Source organism: Hakea prostrata, chromosome 5, assembly GCF_041222555.1.
Source record: "Hakea prostrata isolate BN-2017 chromosome 5, UWA_Hpros_2, whole genome shotgun sequence".
NCBI classification, from domain to species: domain Eukaryota; kingdom Viridiplantae; phylum Streptophyta; class Magnoliopsida; order Proteales; family Proteaceae; genus Hakea; species Hakea prostrata.
In genome coordinates, this window is record NC_142604.1 from 31,459,938 (window position 1) to 31,479,773 (window position 19,836).

The 19,836-nt window shown below is 38.3% G+C and overlaps 1 protein-coding gene across 4 annotated transcripts; it reads left to right on the forward strand.

The window, feature by feature from the left end:
- Positions 1-13,747: 13,747 nt before the first annotated feature.
- Positions 13,748-17,926, forward strand: LOC149015818 (protein CHLOROPLAST IMPORT APPARATUS 2-like). Of its 4 annotated transcripts, none has more exons than XM_089156262.1 (3): positions 13,750-15,738; positions 15,937-16,099; positions 17,459-17,926. In XM_089156262.1, the coding sequence occupies exons 1-3, from the start codon at positions 14,758-14,760 to the stop codon at positions 17,473-17,475; spliced, it is 1,161 nt and encodes a 386-aa protein (XP_089012388.1). In that variant the 5' UTR covers positions 13,750-14,757; the 3' UTR covers positions 17,476-17,926. The 4 variants fall into 4 exon arrangements, with proteins under 4 accessions (XP_089012389.1, XP_089012388.1, XP_089012386.1 ...); XM_089156260.1 differs by having other exon boundaries at positions 15,937-16,095; XM_089156261.1 differs by having other exon boundaries at positions 13,751-15,738; positions 15,937-16,095; positions 17,462-17,926.
- The last annotated feature ends 1,910 nt before the right edge of the window (positions 17,927-19,836 follow it).

Sequence of the window (19,836 nt, forward strand, 5' to 3'; positions counted from 1 at the left end):
GATGGCTAATATAATGATCTTAATCACGATCATTGCAAGCTTTTGAAGTAACCATGATCTTCTCTTTAATCTTCTTCTTTGATTCATCTCCTGATTCGAATTCTTATATTCTTAGATCTATTTTCTTGATTAGATTAGTGTACAATATCTATGTTCTCTTTACTAGATTAGTAATCTATCAATCTCTAGTTCTCCCTTCATGATCATACCATGTTTTCTTCAAAAACCCTGACTGTTACTTTTATGGTAAGTTTTGTTTCCTTATTTGTATCTTTAGGTTTTGATCAATGATAGTGTTAGACTTGTTCTTTAGTACTAGTACACTGTCATTGTAATTCCCTTTTTGTATGGTGGTGTTTTGGATCGCAAAATTATGTTTTCGGAGCAGAAACCTCTTTTTTTGTCTATTACTGACTCAGTTGGTCGACTGACTGGTCAACTGGGTCAGCAAACCAATCAATCGACCAATGAAGATAGTAGCTCTTTTCTTGGTCTGTTCAGATTCATTTGATCTTCTGCCTTTTAGACTTCTTTCCTAATAAGGTATGCATACTTGTTTAGGATCTTCTGGCCAAGTTTAGAAAGATTCTCCTTGATTCTTGGGATTCTCTTCAAAGTTATATAAGGTAAAGATGGTTACTTCTATAATTACATAGATTGTGTGATCTTAGTTTCTATATTAGAATCATTCGGATTTGTTACCATAAATAGATTTTTTATGGATACACTACTGATGCACTTACTTCAAGTACAATAGCATTACTTACTTGCATTCTTTAGTTTATGAATGTCTTTTATCGTCAATTGTATATGAGATGGATCATGTTATTGTATACTTTCTATATGAGGAATTACTAGAATTGTGTATGATATGATTGACTGGTGATTGTGACTGATTAGGTATGGTTCGGGATGGAGATGTGTCCTTTTGACACTTCTGTCCTTGGACATCAACGGAAATATTATGGGATGTTTCCGGGGGTGCCCATTGACACCTTCCTGAATTGTTGGTTGTCATACCTAGGGCTGTCTAGCAGTGTTTGGCTAGGATGTCCCCGTTGTATCATACCCTAATCGGAAGGGTATTGAGACCAAACAACCCGTGGTAGTAATGGGGATTTGTGGGCGCTCAAGACCGGTAACAAATCCGTGAGAGGACATGAATCACATTGCGGTTACCCTTTTGGAGCCATTTATTGGTAGGGTTGCAAATGGCTAGACTTGGGCTCACGGGCGCTCAAGACCGGTAACCAACCCGTGAGAGGATGTGAGAGCTTCCCGTTAACCATTTGTGGATGACCAATAGGGTTGATGAGTCCGTAGTCTGGGTGTCACATCCCCCCAGCCGGTACCCTAACTGGAATACCCGGGAGTGTGATCCACAGCCCCGAAGATCAAGTATCGAGGAAATCATCCCCACATATACAATAACATAATCATAAACAGGAAATAATCAAGGTTTAAATATTATAAACAAAAGATTTAAAATCAAGAAATGAATAATCAATATAATCAAAGTGCGGAAAATGATACCAGATCCGAAGATATCAAAAGAAGTAGAGAGAGGCGGAAACTCACTCCACAGCTACAGCGGAACGTAGTATGTAAGTCTAAAAGGAATTACAACTGAAACAAAAGAAAATAAGAAAGACAAACTAATTTAAGAGTTTTCTATCCTATAGATGACATCTTCAAAATAGTGGACTTCATCAGTCCAACAAAGATACTCCAACTCCAAATTACGACTAATTGTAGTACGCAACTTGATCGCTCGAGGGATCATCAGTGTAATCTTGATTGTCGCCAACACCTTGTGTGTAGTACGCTTCATCGGTTTGCACTTCATCGTACTGTCCGTATAGTAGTCAGTACCTGTAGAATAGTCTAACAAAAGATTGTACAAAAAGGAATCAGTTTCGGAAGAAACTCAGTAAGACAAGTTAACTCATAACAAGATGCAATGCAATATGAAACAGATAATGTATGTATGCATCTAGACTCTATGTATGCTGGTCTCTATTGGCAGACATGCTTTAAGTCATAGCACCATACTTCTTTGGGTCGTCAGTCACTCCCCCTCAGCCATCCTAGCATCTTGGGTCTGCAGGGGTAATTGGGTAAAGTCCTCATCAAACCATGGTAGGGGACTTGGTCACCACTCTCTCACATCACCATTGGTCTAAGTACTGGCGCATGTCAGGGTAAAACCTAGCCCAATGCAAGTCATCTACTCAGTCACATCAACTTAGTTCCAGATACGTCCATTCCTCGTCCCTGACGATCCTTTCCGGTATCCTTCGCACTAGAGTCCTAATAGTCTCAGACTACGGACTCATCAACCCTATTGGTTATCCACATATGGTAAATGGGAAGCTCTCATGTCCTCTCACGGGTTGGTTACCGATCTTGAGCGCCCATGAGCCCAAGTCTAGCCATATGCAACCCTCCAATAAATGGCCCCCACAATATGATTCCTGTCCTCTCACGGCTTGGTTACCGGTCTTGAGCACCCGTGAATCACATTGCTACCACGGGTCGTTCGGTCTCAATACCCTTCTGATTAGGGTCTGATATAACGGGTAGATCCTAGCCAAACACTGCTAGACAACCCTAGGTATGACAACCAATGATTGGGGAAAGCATCGATGGGCATCTTCGGAGAACATCCCATACTATTCCCTCCGATGTCCAAGGACAGAAGCGTGAAAAGGACACTTCCCAATCCCAAACCATACTTAATCAAACACATTCTCAGATCAGTCATGACATACACAACCAACAATTCATCATATAAAAGAGAATGTAAAAGCATAATCTGATCAAGCAGTAATAAACATTTCATATACTTGAATAATGAAAAACAATACATAAACAAGTGCTACTGTACTTACAGTAGTACATCAGAAGTATAAAATATAAGAACAGTAAACAAACTCATTGTTTCATAAAGTAGAAATCAGAGAGTATGTGATCTATGTTATTATGAAATAACTGTCCTTACCTTGATTATCGCCGAAGATAATCCAAAGATCAAAGAGAGTAACTCCAAACTTGACAAATAGACTCCTAACAAGCATAGATACAACATTAGGAAAGATACCTAAAAGATTAGAGAGCAAACGAATCAAATCGGGCGAAAGATGAAGCTACTGACTCCTTGGGTCGAGTGCTTGGTCGAGTGGTCCAATCGACCAATCAGTTGACCAAGGCAGTCAGTACGGAAAAGTAAAAAATGATTTGGTCATAACTTCTTCGTTTGAAGTCGGATTGATCCGAAATTTGAAGGGGAACTTCCTAGGATGTATTAGAAAAATATAGGAAGGTAAAATCATCAAGTCATGGTCAAAATATGGGTTTTTGATTTGACCCAAGAACCAGGGTTTCAACCTTTATGGCTCCCATAAAAAGGTTATGATCACAGAATGAAAGGGAATGATTGCTATCAAGAAAATAACAAGAAATCATAGAAAATCTAGTTTAGATTAATAGAAACATTGCCCATGAGGTTTCCCTCGCATGGGAGGTTACCAAAGGTTTCCAGATAGATCATACAAGGGTTAGGGTTTCAAGAAATTAATCAGGCTAGGGTTAAGATCACGACGATAATCATAGATCTCAAAGAATAGAAGGAGATCACGAAGGGATGGTTGCAAGGATGCAGCATCTTCTTCCTGATCTCAATCAAGAATAAGATTAAAGAGAGAATAATAAAGATTCAGAAGAGATACTAACCTTGAATTGTCAGATCAGAGATGAGAGGCTTCAGATCTACAAAGGAGTCTTTGAAATCACCAGAGAGAGTTTCGGAGAGGTCTTCTCACGTTCAAAAAGTGTTTAGGAGGCAGCCGTAACAAAGAAACACGAAGTAGGGTTTAAATATAAGTGAAAAACCCTAAAATTGCATTTTCTCGGATTTAACAATCCTTTGGTCGAGTGCTTGGTCGAGTGGTCCAATCGACCAAGGCAGATAGTAAGGTTCAAACAGGGAATTGGAGGATCAAATGGGCTCTAAACCTTATGGGCTTTTGCACACACAACAAATGACATATCTAGTGTGTAGAAATACCTTCAAACCAAGTGAGATAACACTCCAAGTCCTTCAACTAATCTCATCTTCAAACAGGTGCAGTTTCCTTTCCAAATCTGCACAGACTTCCAAGTATGGAACTCCATCATCAACATCCATGGGTTCAGAGTCAAACACCATGTCTTCTACTGAGATGGCCCATAGTTGGCTTCTTCCTTTACTCCGGTCTTCGGACCTAAAAACAATCAAGTCACCGGGTCAAGGTCAGGGTTAGGTTAGGGCTGGGTTTCACACTGGGACTATGAGGACTCTAGTGTGAAGGATACCGAAAAGGATCCCGAGAGGGGAGGAATGGACATATCTGGATCTGACTTGATATAACTAAGTAGAAGACTTGCATCTGGCTAGGCTTAACCTTGACATGCACCAGTACTTAGACCAATGGTGATGTGAGAGAGCGGTGACCTATACCCCCAGCCATGGATTGTCCTGAGGGATGGAGGACCCACTACCAACCAGCGTTGTGAGATGAGACCTTCCTAAAGAAGTATTGTCACATCCTCCCAGCCGGTACCCTAACTGGTATACCCGAGAGTGTGATCCACAGTCCCGAAGATCAAGTAATGAGGAAATCATCCTCCCACATATACAGTTACATAATCATAAACAGGAAATAATTAGGGTTTAAAATATTATAACAAAAGATTAAAGCCAAGAAATGAATAATCAATATAATCAGAGTACAAAATGATACCAGATGTAATCACATCAAAAGACGTAGAGTGAGGCGGAAACTCACTCCACAAAATACAGCGGAACGCAGAATGTAAGTCTAAAAGAAATAATATCTAAAACAATGGAACTAAGAGAAATATCTAACATCAGGGTTTTCTATTCTATAAATAATGTCTTCAAAATAGTGGACTTCATCAATCCATTTGAGACGTTCCACGTATACGTTGTCTTTAATCGTAGTACGCATCTTAATCAACTGAGGGATCATCAGAGTAATCTTGATGGTTGCCAACACCTTGCGTGTAGTACGCTTCATCGGCTTGCGCTTCATCGAACTGTTCGCCATAGAAATCAGTACCTGTAGAATAGTCTAACAATGTACAAAAGGAATGAGTTTCGAAGAAACTCAGTAAGGTATTTAATCCATAACAACATAAATAACATGGAAGCAAACCATAACAAGATGCAATGCAATATGAAACAAGTAATGTATGTATGCATCTAAACTCTATGTATGCTGGTCTCTATGGCAGACATGCTTTAAGTCATAGCACCGTACTTCTTTGGGTAGGTCACGCATACGGCTCCAGTTGGTAGTGGGTCCGGGCATCCCTCTCGGACAAACCATGGTAGGGGGTTAAGTTAACACACACTCTCACAACCATTTGGCATAAGTACCGGCGCATGTCAGGGAAAAGCCTAGCCCAATGCAAGTCATCTAGTCAGTTACATCAAGTCGGGTCCAGATACTTCCATTCCTCCCCTCTCGGGATCCTTTCCGGTATCCTTTCCACTAGAGTCAGCGTATCCGACTCTCTCAAATACGGACTCATCAACCCTATTGGTTATCCACATATGGTAAACGGGATGCTCTCATGTCCTCTCACGGATATAACTCACCGGTCTCGAGCGCCCATGAGCCCAAGTCTAGCCATATGCAACCTTCCAATAAATGGCCCCCACAATGTGATTCCCGTCCTCTCACGGATATAACTCACCGGTCTTGAGTGCCCATGAATCCCCATTGCTACCACAGGTCGTTCGGTCTCAATACCCTTCCGAATCGGGTCTGATATAACAGGGGTACAACCTAACCAAACACTGCTAGACAGCCCTAGGTATGACAACCAATGATTCGGGAAAGTGTCGATGGGCAACCCCGAAACATCCCATACTATTTCCGATAATGTCCAAGGACAGAAGTGTCAAAAGGACACCTCCCAATCCCAAACCAAACTTAATCAAACACATTCTCAGATCAGTCATGACATACACAACCAGTAGTTCATCATATAAAAGAGAATGTAAAAGCAAAATCAGATTAAGCAGCAATAAGTAATTCATATAACATGAATAATGAAAAAGATGATATACACAAGTGCTATTGTTCTCACAGTAGGAGATCAGAATTAAAGTACAACAACAGTAGGTAATCTCATAGTTTCACAAAGTAGAAACCAGAGAACAAGTAATCTATGTAGTTAAGGAAATAACTGTCCTTACCTTCTAATTCGCAAAGAAACTTAGAGAATCAAGTAAGACCTTGACTAAACCTGAGAAAAGAGTCTTAAACAAGTGTATACTATGAGTTAGGAAAGATACATGGAAGGAAAGATTACAATTCAATCAAAACAGACCAAGAATGGGGTTCTTTGTACCCATTGGTCGATCGATTGGTCTACTTCCCCAGTCGACCAACAGAGACAGTAGCCTTCAAAAATCAGAATTTTTAGAATATGAATCCGAATTTGGTGGTTCAAAAGGGTACAAAATAAGGGGGAAACTTTAATGAAAACATCTAAGTCTATAGAGGACAACAAACCATTAATCAAATCAAGTTTCCAGGTCACAACTCAGGAACCAGAAAGTTAACCTAATTAGGTTAAACTTAGATTATGAAGGAAAAATATAATATGATCAAGGGTAAGGAAATAAAATTAATAGGTTACAATTCTAGTAAAGAAAATAAAGTGAGAGTCTTCTAACATGATCAAAATAGGGGCTCTTGATCTTACCCAAGAAATTAGGGTTTCACCCTTTTTGGTTCCCATGAAAAGGTTGAGAGTTCCGGATGAAGGGAGGTAAATTGTTAGGTCAATTACAACAAGAAGAATTAAAGAACATTGAATTTAGATCAACCTCCACATTACCCATGAGGTTTCTCTCACATGGGGGGTTTACAAAAAGGTTCTCCTGATGACCACACAAGGTTAGGGTTTCAAGGGTTAGGGTTTCCAGGATTCAATTGGCAAGGGTTGAGATCATGATGATGATCATGGATCTCAAGGAATATGATGAGATCATGGAATAGATGGTTGCAAGAGTGCAGCATCATCTTCCTGATCTCGATCAAGAACGGATTCAAGAAAAGAAAATCAGAGATAGAGAGGAAAGAGATCATACACATACCTTTGATGCAGGAGGATGAGGATTGCTTGAGCTCTTGCGAGATATCAACCAAGGATGCAAGGGAAGCGATTAGATTAGGATTCTAACTCGTTCCAGAGGCTTAGGAGGCAGATGAGGCGGAGTATTCCCGAGATTAGGCTTAAATAGAGTAGCCACGATTCAAATTTCAAAAACAGAATCAATTGGTCGATTGATTGGTCGACTGGTCCAGTCAACCAATGAGTCGACCAATCAGAACAGCAACTTCAAAACAGGGAATTGAAGGCTCAGATCAAGTCCAAACATCAAGGGGTTTTGCACACACCTAAAGTGACATACCTAGTAGGTAGAAATGCCTTCGAACCAATACAGGGAGCACTCCAAGTCCATCAACTAATCCAATCTTCATCAGTGTGCAGTTTCCATAGAAGGGACACTGACATCCACACTCAAGGATTCCACTCCAGCCATCAAGTCTTCAACTGAAATGGCCCAAAGTTGACTTCTTGCCTTACTTCGGGTTGCTGGACCTACAAACAACCAAGTTTCCCGGTCAGGGTTAGGGCTGGGTTTCACAAGTATGGTGCTATGACTTAAAGCATGTCTGCCAATAGAGACCAGCATACATAGAGTTAGATCCATGCTTATATTGTCTGTCTCATATTGTATTGCATTATGCTTTGCTTTATAATCTTGCCGTTTATGTTATTGTGGATTTAACCTGCCTTACTGAGTTTCTTTCGAAACTCACTCCTTTTGTACCATATCTTTTGTTAGAATTCTCTACAGGTTTGGAATACTATGACGGTACATACGAGGAAGCGCAGGGTGAAGAGGCATATTTCCCGCAAGGTGATAGTTGTTATGACGATTACTGTGAAGATCCCTCGGGTAATCATGCTTCGTACCATGATTAGTCCATCTGTGGAGTGGAAGCGTCCTTGTCTTATCTCAGAAGTCTACACTTACAAGGACGTTCTTTACAAAGTTGAAAACAATTTAGTTACTTCTGTTACTTCTTTTTGGAATTTAGTTGTAATCTCTTTTCTTTCCTTTTTGAGCTACTTTTCTGCTGTTTGGTAGAGTGAGTTTCGCCTCACTTTACTCCTTAACTTAACATTATCTATTATCTTTTCGCACTCAGATATTATATGATCTTTTCCTTCCTTATTTGGATCTCTCATTTATATTGGCACATTGATTATTTATGTTCATGATTATGTTATGCTTATGTGGGAGGATGATTTCCTCGATACTTGTTCCTTGGGACTGTGGATCACACACCGGAGTATTGCCAGTTAGGGTACCGGCTGGGGGGATGTGACATAATCACTTGATTTTGGAACGATACAACTGAACACGTGGAAGAAGTGGGTAAGTCGAGAAAAAGGCGTTGGAATCATGCGTTGGAGGATAAATAACATCTGTAGAAAACTAAAAGCTTGCATTTATGAAGGAATGAAAAATGCTAACAAGCTGAGATCCTCATTAGATATTCGAGATGGTTTGGGGGATGGGCTTTATTTTGAAATGATTACAGAGGTTAAGCATTTTCCCGAGGCAAGAAAAGTTCGTTTTCGATGGAATTCAAGCTGTAAATCATAATTTTGGTTTCAAAAGGCCAAACCAAAATTACAGTTTCAGAAATTAATTCTGGTGGTTTTAGAAACTTAAACGTTGACGAATCTAAATTTCACCACGTGGAGGGCAAACTTGAGAATCAACATTCAAAGTTGAATACTTGAACAATTGACTTCAAAGGCAGAAATGAAGGAAGAACGGCTCTGATTGAGTTCAGTATTCATTGATGAACTCTCTAGCTTAGAGTAGAACTTGACGATACCCGATGAACTCCCTAGATCAAATGATGAGCTCTATGATTCAATAGATTGAATTCAAAATCTCGAATGAACTCAATTGATCAAAGGATGAGCTTGGAAGTTTCTCATGAGCTCCATAGGTTGAAAGATGAGCTCAGAATTCTGATGAGCTCTATGATTCAATAGATTGAACTCAGAATTTCTGATGAACTCTCTCAACTGAAGGAAGAACTCAGTGTTCAAATGTTTCCTCTTGACTGGAGATGAGCTCGAGTACTGAAGAATTCTCATAGCCCAGACCAGGTGAAGAGATGAATTAAAGTTTATTAGACGAAGATAGTTTGAAGAGATGACCAAACAAAAGCGGTTATATTGATCAGAGGAAAAACTAAAACCTTTTGACCAGAGTCTCAATTCGATTTCAACCTAATCAACAGGCTTGGGGGCTCGTGTTGTGAATAAATCTCCTTAGACCCGGGTCATACCGATCCGACCAGGATCGACCACTGGTTTGAACCAAACAAGGGGTCAACCCAAAAAGCCACACAAGGACCTGATCTTGGCCGTCAAATCTAAATCATTCAATCGATGGTCACAAGAGACTCGAGTGAGCAAAAGGAGTCTATAAATAGGGTCGTGACGTGCATAAGAGGTAAGATATTCAAATAACTGGCACTTTTCCCACTTTGAAGCATTCGAACACTTATGAAGCTCCAAGGAGCTCTGCAACCCTAATTTTCCTTCATTCATTGACTTGACCGTCAGAAATGGAATACTGATCCAGCTGATCGGCTTCATTTCTGACAATCCTTCTACTTTGCAAGAAAGTTGTGAGTTCTAGATCAGATCGAGCTAGATCTGATAAAGTTTGGTGTGAGATTCATAGTTTTGACCCCGGCAAAATCAACACCAACAATATACTACAAAGGGCATCGAATCCGTAACCTTTTTATTAAGAATTGCTAGTTATGACCGACTAAGCAACCTTCAATGGTGAATTAGACTAATCTTATCTTCCACCCTTGGGAACTTTGAGTCTAGATGCATCCTCTTCCATGGGAACCTTTCGTCAAAATATACAACTATATAAGAAGATTAAAGGTGGACCACTAAGCATATGATTTTGAATTGAACTGGTGGGGACCACAATGCCACATGTACGATAGGGATGAGACACTGATATAATAAGAAAAAGAAAAATCTCATTTCCTTTTCTCCAATTTGCTGTACGAGACGGTGAGACAGCGGAGAGAAGCACATATGGCCGAAGAAGAAGTAGAAAAGTACAAGGAAATGAGTCACATGTATTATGTAATTTCTTTGTCTTTAGGGACTTTGTTGCCAGGTTTATCCAATTATTAATGGCCAGAAAGAAATGAAGAATCGCTACTCGCCTATTATAAAAGATAGATATAGATCGCAAAAGATAAGGCATGGCCATTGATTTTCCAGACAACAAAGAAATCATGGAATGGTTTTTTCGTGGGGATTTTATCCTTGCAGGCCAGGTGTCTTTTTATTGAAATTACCTACCACTAACATTATGCAACTGAATCAGCCAATTATAATCGACGGTTTTATTTTAATTTTTTTCCTTCTCAGATTGGAGGTTCACCGGGTCATTTTATGGACACTTCGGACTCTGAAAGTAGTGTAGAGTTTCGCGGCTAGTTCTAAAGATATTTAAAATCTTGACGTCATACTATTAGGCATTGGTCTTTTACCAACTTAAGCCAACTCTTCAAGATTGATGATATTAATTTTCTTCATTAGATGAAAAATAATTTCCGTGTAAATCGTTGGATGTATTTTGATACTTATGTAGCTTAATTTTGATGGTCAACAACAATGGCAATAGGTTATTTAGGAAATAGGTGATAAAGATCCGTTCATTTGTCAAGTTTTGTCATTTATCACATTCTACTTTTGTAGTTGGCACTTGGTAACCTGGTTTAGGTAAGGTCCATGGTATTGATTGATCCATATCAATGTCATAGAAGCAGACTTAATATCAATGTAACAATACAAACTAAGAACTCATTTGATAACCCACAATGCGCTTCTGCTTTGAAAACACCAAAAACAACTCTCAGTGTTTCTGGAAGCATAAATACTTTTGTAGACATATAAAATTTGCTTTTGGAAGCAAAATTAGCATTAATAGGGGTTAGGATTGAAAAATTAAAAACAAACATCAAACAAAATAATATGAGAATAGGAATACATTTTGCAAAGAGAGCTACCAAGGATTTATCAGAATAGAGAAGATACAAAAGAACTTTGGTCACTAAAAATAGAGAATATGAAAAATCGAACAATTCCTAATCATTAGGGTTGAAAAACTAATGAATGGAATAGTTATGTTGCAATATGAAGCAAGGTCTTATGTTTAAGATGTCAAGTTCAATGAATATCCCTCAAACTCTTTCACTTAAACTCATCCCTACACCCAAATTTTGTTTTGAAAATCAGATACGTTGTTTCGTTAAAAGTGTTTCTTGAAGTAAAAATTTTCATACATTTCAATTTATGTTACTAAAAATCATCAAATGATTTTCAACGGATTTTTTTATTTTATTTTTCAAAGCAAAAAATATTAAAAATATTTCTCAATGAATTATAAAACGGATCCTAAGATATAGAAAAATCTTTTCAGCAAAAATCTAAAGGACTTATAACTTGAAAAGAGTGTTTGAATTTTTATGACGCATATCATATAATATTATTGAGGCATTTGGGTAAGACGACCTAGGTTAGAAGAGAGATGTTCTCCATGGGAGTGTACCTGCTGCTCAAACATGTGTGATCGAGATGACTATTCCACCCCCATGAAATGTACTAACGAGCACCCTAATGGTGCCATCTTGTACATTCTTATTGGTTCCTTAGCTGTTATGTGAGAAAATTTTTATGTTTTCTAGATGTTTTGTCCTTGAAGTTCATCAAAATGTTGATTTTTAATATTTTTGCCTATTATCACATGGTACATCCTTGTATGGCGTCAACATAATATCAAGATTGACAAGATATAAAATTGTTAAAAAAAAAAAATACTAAATAATAATGATAATAATAATAATAAATTAAAACAACATAGAGATTTAAGGTAGTGCACCAAACCAACGTGATGTGCCATGTCTATAGAAGAAGAAAAACTTCAAGTATATTGAAAAAATATTACAATAGAGATCTCTCACTAATCACTAGAAATGTGTTATAGAACTCTCACGCAAAAACCTCAGATTTGAGAATGCAATCCAACAAACGTAAGGTACATATTTATAGAGCTTCAATTGGGTAATCGGCCAATCCATTGAGTCAAATCAGACCGTTTCACAGGGCTACGCTTGTGCACTCCAATCATAGAGAATATCAACAATGAGCTCTGACCCTAAGCAATATCCACTATAGATCTCTAAAAATGGATTATTCGAATCACCCACTAAAACATATCGGTGTAAACCAATCTTCGAGGTTGAGTAAAAGAACTCGAATCTTCCATTTTTTTCAATTATTATCATACAAAATATAAAAACAAAGATTAGGAAAACCCTAAAATGGTAAAGACCTTTGAAGTAGTATGGGGGACTAAGGAAGATTTCCGGCCATAAACACCAATATCAATCTTCGTTTAAAGTTTATCACAAGCAACTGAACCTAAGGTGTCCAACGTATAACCGAAATCAGCCACACATGTATTGACGAATTGAAAGCGAAAAACACCAAAAAGGTTGAAATCATTGAACCGCAAGAGAATAAAATGGATTAGATCCAACAACCGCCTCTTCCCTAGAACCACGTGAAAATCTTCCAACCAATAAAGTTAATGCCACCTGGACACATAGAATCGCACTTGCCCAATAGCATTTTGCCATGTCATCAGATAACTGCTATATCCTTTCCAATTTTGGGTGAAAATTAAAAAACTCAGGGTGAATTAAACTAACGGTTCCTTGGATACTCATGATTGATATTTGCCATTATGGGATGTCTGTATTTACTAAAATGCCCAATAAAAGAAAACAAAAGCTCCACTTTGTAAGGTGGTCCATCACTCCATGTTATGACACAAATTTCCTATATTACCCTCGGAATTACTTTTAATACCCTTTGCGGTTAAATATTCAAAATTTAGGAGGGAGAAAATATTCATATTCACAATTTAAATCACCAATAATTCATTTCATCTGTATTTATGGATGTGTTTCTCACGTAATACCACCTTATATTTAGATAACAGCTACCCATGAGGAGTAGTCAAGATGCATGTAAATTTGTCCAACGGACCTCATTCAAAGAAAAAAGATCAACAAAACCTTCGATAAAAACATTGAGTCAAGATATTGAAATAACCTCCTCTTGTAATGTGCTTAATGAGACCCACTCTCGTGCTAGAATGGATCAACCTATTAGTTCCTTCTTTAGTGGACTTGCACATATTTCATTTTTATTTTTGTCCAAAACATTTCATTAGTTATTACAAAACTGATGGGTGTTCTAGGAAAGGAAAAAAATGTTGATGGGCTTTTTAGTCATTTTACAATAGAAATAGCAAATTAGAGAGAGAGCGCAAGCCTTGAAGAGGACATGGGAGGTAATATTGTTAATACTCATAAAACAGAGGGTCAGTTTACCAGAGCAAGCCAAAGCAGAAAAACAGGTGGTCCCTGGCTCTCCAGCTCCAGAGACAAGAGGGTACTACTAGTAGATTAAAACGGCCGTTGTCGCTTCCTAGCTTCTCATCTTATACACTCAAAAAGAGACGAGAGCGAGGAGAGTGAGAGAGTGAGAGAGAAGGCCTACACACCCTGCAATTCTGAACGGATAGTTTTTTCACCCTTTAATCTGTATCATCTCGTGACTCACTGGTCAAGAAAATGAAATCCTTGTAAAGATTTTTTTCCTCTACGTTCCTTCCTCTCTGTTAAATTTACTATGCAGAAAATTATAAATTCCATTTCTGATTGACTTCCCCTGTGATTTTCCATTTTGAAACAATTTTCATTCTTTTAAAGCCCCAAACCCAGCTGAAATTTTAGGTGAGTAGTTGGATTTTTCTTCGTCTAGCTGAAGTTTTGGATGATAAGTTGGATTTCTTTTCGTTTTTGCGTAGTCAGGGTAGTTGGGTTTTTCGATTCTGGGATGAATACTCCGTTTCCTTTAAAATCGTCGTAAAACCTGAGTTGGGTTTTTGGGGTTTTAGAGCTCTGCACTGGTTTTATAGCAAAAGAGACACACAGGGAGAAAGAGGAAGCATCAATTTGAGTTTCTCAGTGGCAGATTCAGTAATCTTTCTCTAAATATCTGGAACTGTTCAGTTTTCCCCCAATTAGAGCTATCTGAAATAACTTACTTTTTGATGGGCAGATTCTCGAACAACACATCTACCAATCACTCGGTTACAGTTTGTCTAGGTTCTACCTCCTTCCCCTGTTTTAGTTATCCGTTTATTTTTGTTTTCATTCATTGACTTTCCTCTATTGCTTTTTCTTTTCATATATTGTTTCACAAAACTCTAGGCAGGGTTTAGGGTTTTGTGTTTGCTGAAATCGTTTGAATTGGGTGGGAGTAAATTGGTGTCTCAACTTTGCTTGTATTCTTTGCTTCATCTTTGGTCTTCATATGAGCTTTAATTAGGTTTTCACTCGTTTCTGCTATTTTCATGAGTTTGTTAGCTTTAGATGCCACCACCTGGGTTGTGAGGTTTCTTTCCTGAATTGGTTCTTCCTTTGTCTTCTCTAATCCGTCTATTAATATTTTTGAATTCTGGAATCTCTCTGTTTAGAAATGTATTCCTGTATAAGTGGAGGGGGATTGGCTTACAGAATTGATCTGGACATAGTCAAGTCACCATCTACTTCATCAAGAACATCACAATCTTCTTCTCCTTCCTCAACTCTTTCTGAATCAACCAATTCTTCACCCAGAATCTCCACTCGAAAACCCCGAACACCGCGAAAACGGCCTAACCAGAGCTATAATGAAGCTGCAGCTCTACTCTCCACAATCTACCCCAACATCTTTTCCACCCAAAACCTAAGAAAACCCTGCAGAAACCCCAAAGAGTATGATTTCTTCTCTGATGAATTCCCTGAACTGCTTCCACCTTCTCCGGGCGCCATTGATAATGTCGGTTTCCTCCTGGACCAACAAGTCCCTGATAAACCCACTCTGCAAACAAAGCCAAAACCTGCAAATTCAAGTGAAAAGCCATGTCAAAGCCCTCTGGAAATCGATTCCCAACAGGATTCCAAGTATGATGAGGACTTCGATGCCGAATCGATATTAGATGAGGAAATCGAAGAGGGTATTGACAGCATTATGGGGAATCTCACAGTCAACAACGATTCATATGATGATTCCAATGCTTTTCCTTACAATGCCCAATTCAATTCTTACTCTGGCAATCAAATGGGAATGGGATTTGGCGGGAAATTGGGAATGGGTGTGAGAGCATTGAGAAATGTAGATAATGGAGATTGGTGGAGGTTTCCTATAGTTGATGTTCTTCAAATCTCACCCAAATTGAACAAAGAGACATCATCATCATCACCACAGAAGAAAAAGAAGAAGAAGAGGAAAGCAGAACACCAGCACAAGGAAGAAATGAAGAAATCTGTATCTTGTAAAGAAAACAACGATTCGTTGCCGAAATCGGGTTTGTCTTTGAAATTGAATTACGAAGAGGTTCTGAATGCTTGGTCCGATCGAGGGTCACCATTTTCTGACGAATTTCCGGTGACCTTTTCACCAGGTTCTGATACACTTGTACGTATTTCAATCTCTGCCTCTCCCCGGAAATTTGCAATATATGAAACGTCAACACTTACCGCTAAAATACGCCATGTGTACTTCTCGCGCATAGATGCTCATTACGCATATGGCGTATTTTGGAAATTTATATTATTTTTATTTTTTCTGGACAAGAAATCCCTGATTGGCTGACTTTGATTTTGGTGGGGCCAGGCCAGGCTAAAGCAGATTGATTTGTTTCCTGAGAACAATGGAGGAGTGAGGGAAGCAAGTGTGATGCGGTACAGAGAGAAAAGGAGGAGTCGTCTCTTCTCGAAGAAGATCAGATACCAGGTTCGGAAAGTCAATGCAGATCAACGGCCCAGAATGAAGGCAAGTAAGATTTTTCTTTTTCTTTACATTCTGAGATACGTTGGGATTCTTGGGCCCACCTAACCCTAACGTTTCATTGGTTGAATTTCCACCGCTTTCAACTTTACTAATTACATAATTGACTAATTTCCTCCTCTCATTCATGTAGTATTTTGTATATAAGCAAATTACATATATTACCCCTTAAATTGCTGTTGATGGCATTTATACTCCTAAAATTTTTGAATTACAATCTTCCCCTTTACTTAAAGCTATTAGTTTCAAATAAAAAAAAAGTGATTTGCATGTTGAATTTTCTTATTAGTTAGGAAAATTTTGAAAAATTACCTAAAGAATTAGTTGTGAGCTTTTTTTGGGTAGCATAGTTGTGAGTCTTGTGACCCACCCGTAGAAGACTTTATGGCTTTTCCATTTTCATATTTTTTATTTTATTTATTTTATTTTTTTCCCCCTCTCCTCATGAATTCAAAAGATTTGAGGTTAAAGAAGACAATGAGGGAATTTCAGAAAAAATACAATAAATGTATCAGTTGACCCGATTATTCTAACCATAAGGGAGTCATTGATTAAAATTATATATATATATATATATATATATATATATATATATATATATACATAAAAAGTTTACAAATTTAGGGGTGTATATGTAATTTACTTTTTATTTATTTAGTTTACGTAATTTACACCAATTGCAGGGCTTGCCATTGAACCCTTGTACTTCCTGTTTCATGTGGTCATTGTGCATCTTAACGGCTGTTAAGGACTAATAAAAGTGCTGATTTGATTGTTGATAATCCTAAATTCCAATTCAAATTTTAGAATTCGAAGTTGGATGTTAGGTATCAACAACAATTAGATCAGCATATTTGTTTATTTGGCGACCTCGGCTATATAGAGCACAAAGAGCATAGAAAAACCATAGAAGAGGAGTTCAATTTCAAGGGTTGTCTCTCAGGGGTAGGCCATTGATAAATGGAACTAACCCCAATAATATGAAAAGCCAAACGGAGTCCAAGTCCTCTATCCTGATGGATAGAGATTGTGTTCCCGTCGCACCTTTTTACCACATATTTAGGAGTGGATCATCACTGGGTATTTATGGTCCATTTTATCAATATTCAAAAGTGGACTTTCTTGCTAAATGTGTGGTGAAAAAGTGTGAGGAGAGTATAATTTTCTATCTCGATGAATGGGGGATCTTAACTTTAGGCCGACATAGGTTTTCAGTCTTTAAGGGGATCTTAAAATTGGTTTTAACTTTTGCTTTATTTGGTGTGATTCTTAGTTCAATTTCGTGGCATGATTTTCTCATAAATTGTTTGATTTGAGCCTTCAACTTATTATATTTTTCATTTTGTAGCAGGGAAGATTTGCTAGAAGGAAGCCAATTCTCTCATCAAATGGTCAACGATAATAATTTTTCTGCATTGCAGAAAAACAAGTTTTATTGAGGTGGTATTGATAGCCAACAAGAGGAGGGATCTTAATTTTTTTTTTTTATTTAGTTAAAGAAAAAAATGTTGAGCAGAGGCAAAAAGCAAGTCCTTTCACCAGCTTTCTCACTCGAAGGTTAAGCTGATCTACGAACACTTTCTGACGATCGAACTGATAGTAGAATGCCATTATTACTTTGATTTTGCGACAGGGAGAGTAGTTTTAATTGCGCAACTACAATATCACTATTGGGTGGTGATTGAGTATGATTTTGTCATAATCTGTAGTTTTGATTGAAGATGGGATAGTTACCAAAATGGTCTAACTGTGGGTTCTTTGGATAAGTATGAAAGATTTGTTGATTAGATTAATAAAAAAAATTAAGTTTTTAATAGAGTACCAACTACTGGTAATTGTGTGTTTTGTTTCATTCAGTCAAATATGTGAGATGTGTCTGGCTACTACTAATGACCATGTTAACCTGAGGGTGCAAGTTAGGTCTTGATGGTTCAAAATCACATAAGCCTATTTTGAGCCTAAATAGGCATGGGTTAAAATTTTAACCTTAGGAGCAATTAAGGCACCTTCATGGTTGAGTGCCCCTTCGAGCTAGGCTCAATCCTACCGCCTTGCAAGTTTTTTTTTTTTTTTTTGGGTGGTAAAAGTAAGACAGCTAAGTGGAATTATGCATTATTTTGTTGTTGTGACTAGGGATTAGGGGCTAGGCATTCAGAGTTGATCGAGGTTTAAAACTGTCACACCTTATCTAATAGTATTGGACTCGTTCTGACAACTATTGAGTGTAATCCACAGTCACAAAATCAGGTTATACTATTAGTAATAATTGAGACACACAATCTTATAATCAATAACAAAAAAATAACTAGTCCATCAATTATTGTATAATAAAAGGTTCCAAAATTCTAAAATGAATGTTAAGAGTATCTAAAATAAGAATACGCGAGCGGAAACAAAGTAAAAATGGTCTCATTGTTGCTTACAAAATTATCTTTAAGCGTTTTACGAGTTTTCTCTTCCATTTTTTTTCTAAGGAAAGAGTCATAAGCCCTCTTTCATTCCTTTATCCCATCGACGAACAACCAAAGTTCTATTCCTATCAATGGGTGTCGTAAGAGCACTCTAAGCATCCATAGGAAACGTCGTGTTCATCGTAACCAATTTCCACTGACGTCTCCAATATCTCTTCAACAGTGTTCTCCCATAGATACGGGGTTTCTTCTGTTTCTGCATAACCATCTGAGAAGAAAAGGAAAAATCCATAAGGAATGAGTTCGAAAGAACTCAGTAAAGGCAACAACCACACATGGTACACTGTGTCGGCGATATATCGCCGACGAAGGGCGATATATCGCCGACACAGGGCGATATATCGCCGAGTCGCTGGGGGGCAACACGACTCCCCCCGCGACATGAATTCTGCAAAAAGTCGACATTTTGGCGATATATCCCCGAAAAGTCGACATTCGGCGATATATCGCCTAATTCACATATTTAATAAAGATTTATTCGGGTTTTCACCGATTTTTCGTTCAATTTTTGCCAAAGTGATGTAGGACTTGCCGGGGCGGCTTCCCTGGACCCCCGCTGGGGCGGCTTCCTCGGACACCCGCCCGCTCACCAGGGAGTGGGACCCCCATGTCTGTCGACAACAAAATGTGAAGCATGAACCATACTCAACATAATTGTATAATGAATTGTAAACTTTAGTGCATCTATTCACTAGTTGCGCATTGTGTTCTCTTTGCATTGTTTACATTAGTTTATATGAATTTTCCAAACTTCCAGTTTTGCCCGCATATAGCCAGACGTGTGCCAATCAAAAACTTTAGATTAAGTGATGTTTCAGGCAAAAAATAATGTTCCCAATGTGTTTATTGTCCTCAAATTAGGCTACACGTCAAATTTCAGTCAAAATGACCTTGAAATACCCTTTGAAACAGAGGTTCGATTTTTCATCGAACCCCAACCAAAAGTCGCCCGACTTTTGGTGACATGTAGCCCGAGTCTCCGTGTTGCCAGGGTCCGACATGGCGACACGGGCCGACATGTCGAACCTTGCAACCACATACATATACCACGATTACATGAAAATAAAGAGATGAGCAATGGAATGGTATATTATGTATGCCTGTAAAGAATCTAACTATGCAAGTCTCTATATAGGTAGATGTGCATTAAGACATACACCAGCCCTCCTCTAGGCAGGTCTTGTTACTCTAATCCTTCATGGATTGGCTCCCTCTGTTGGGATCCCAAGTAAGGGGTTCAGACCACATCATTCAC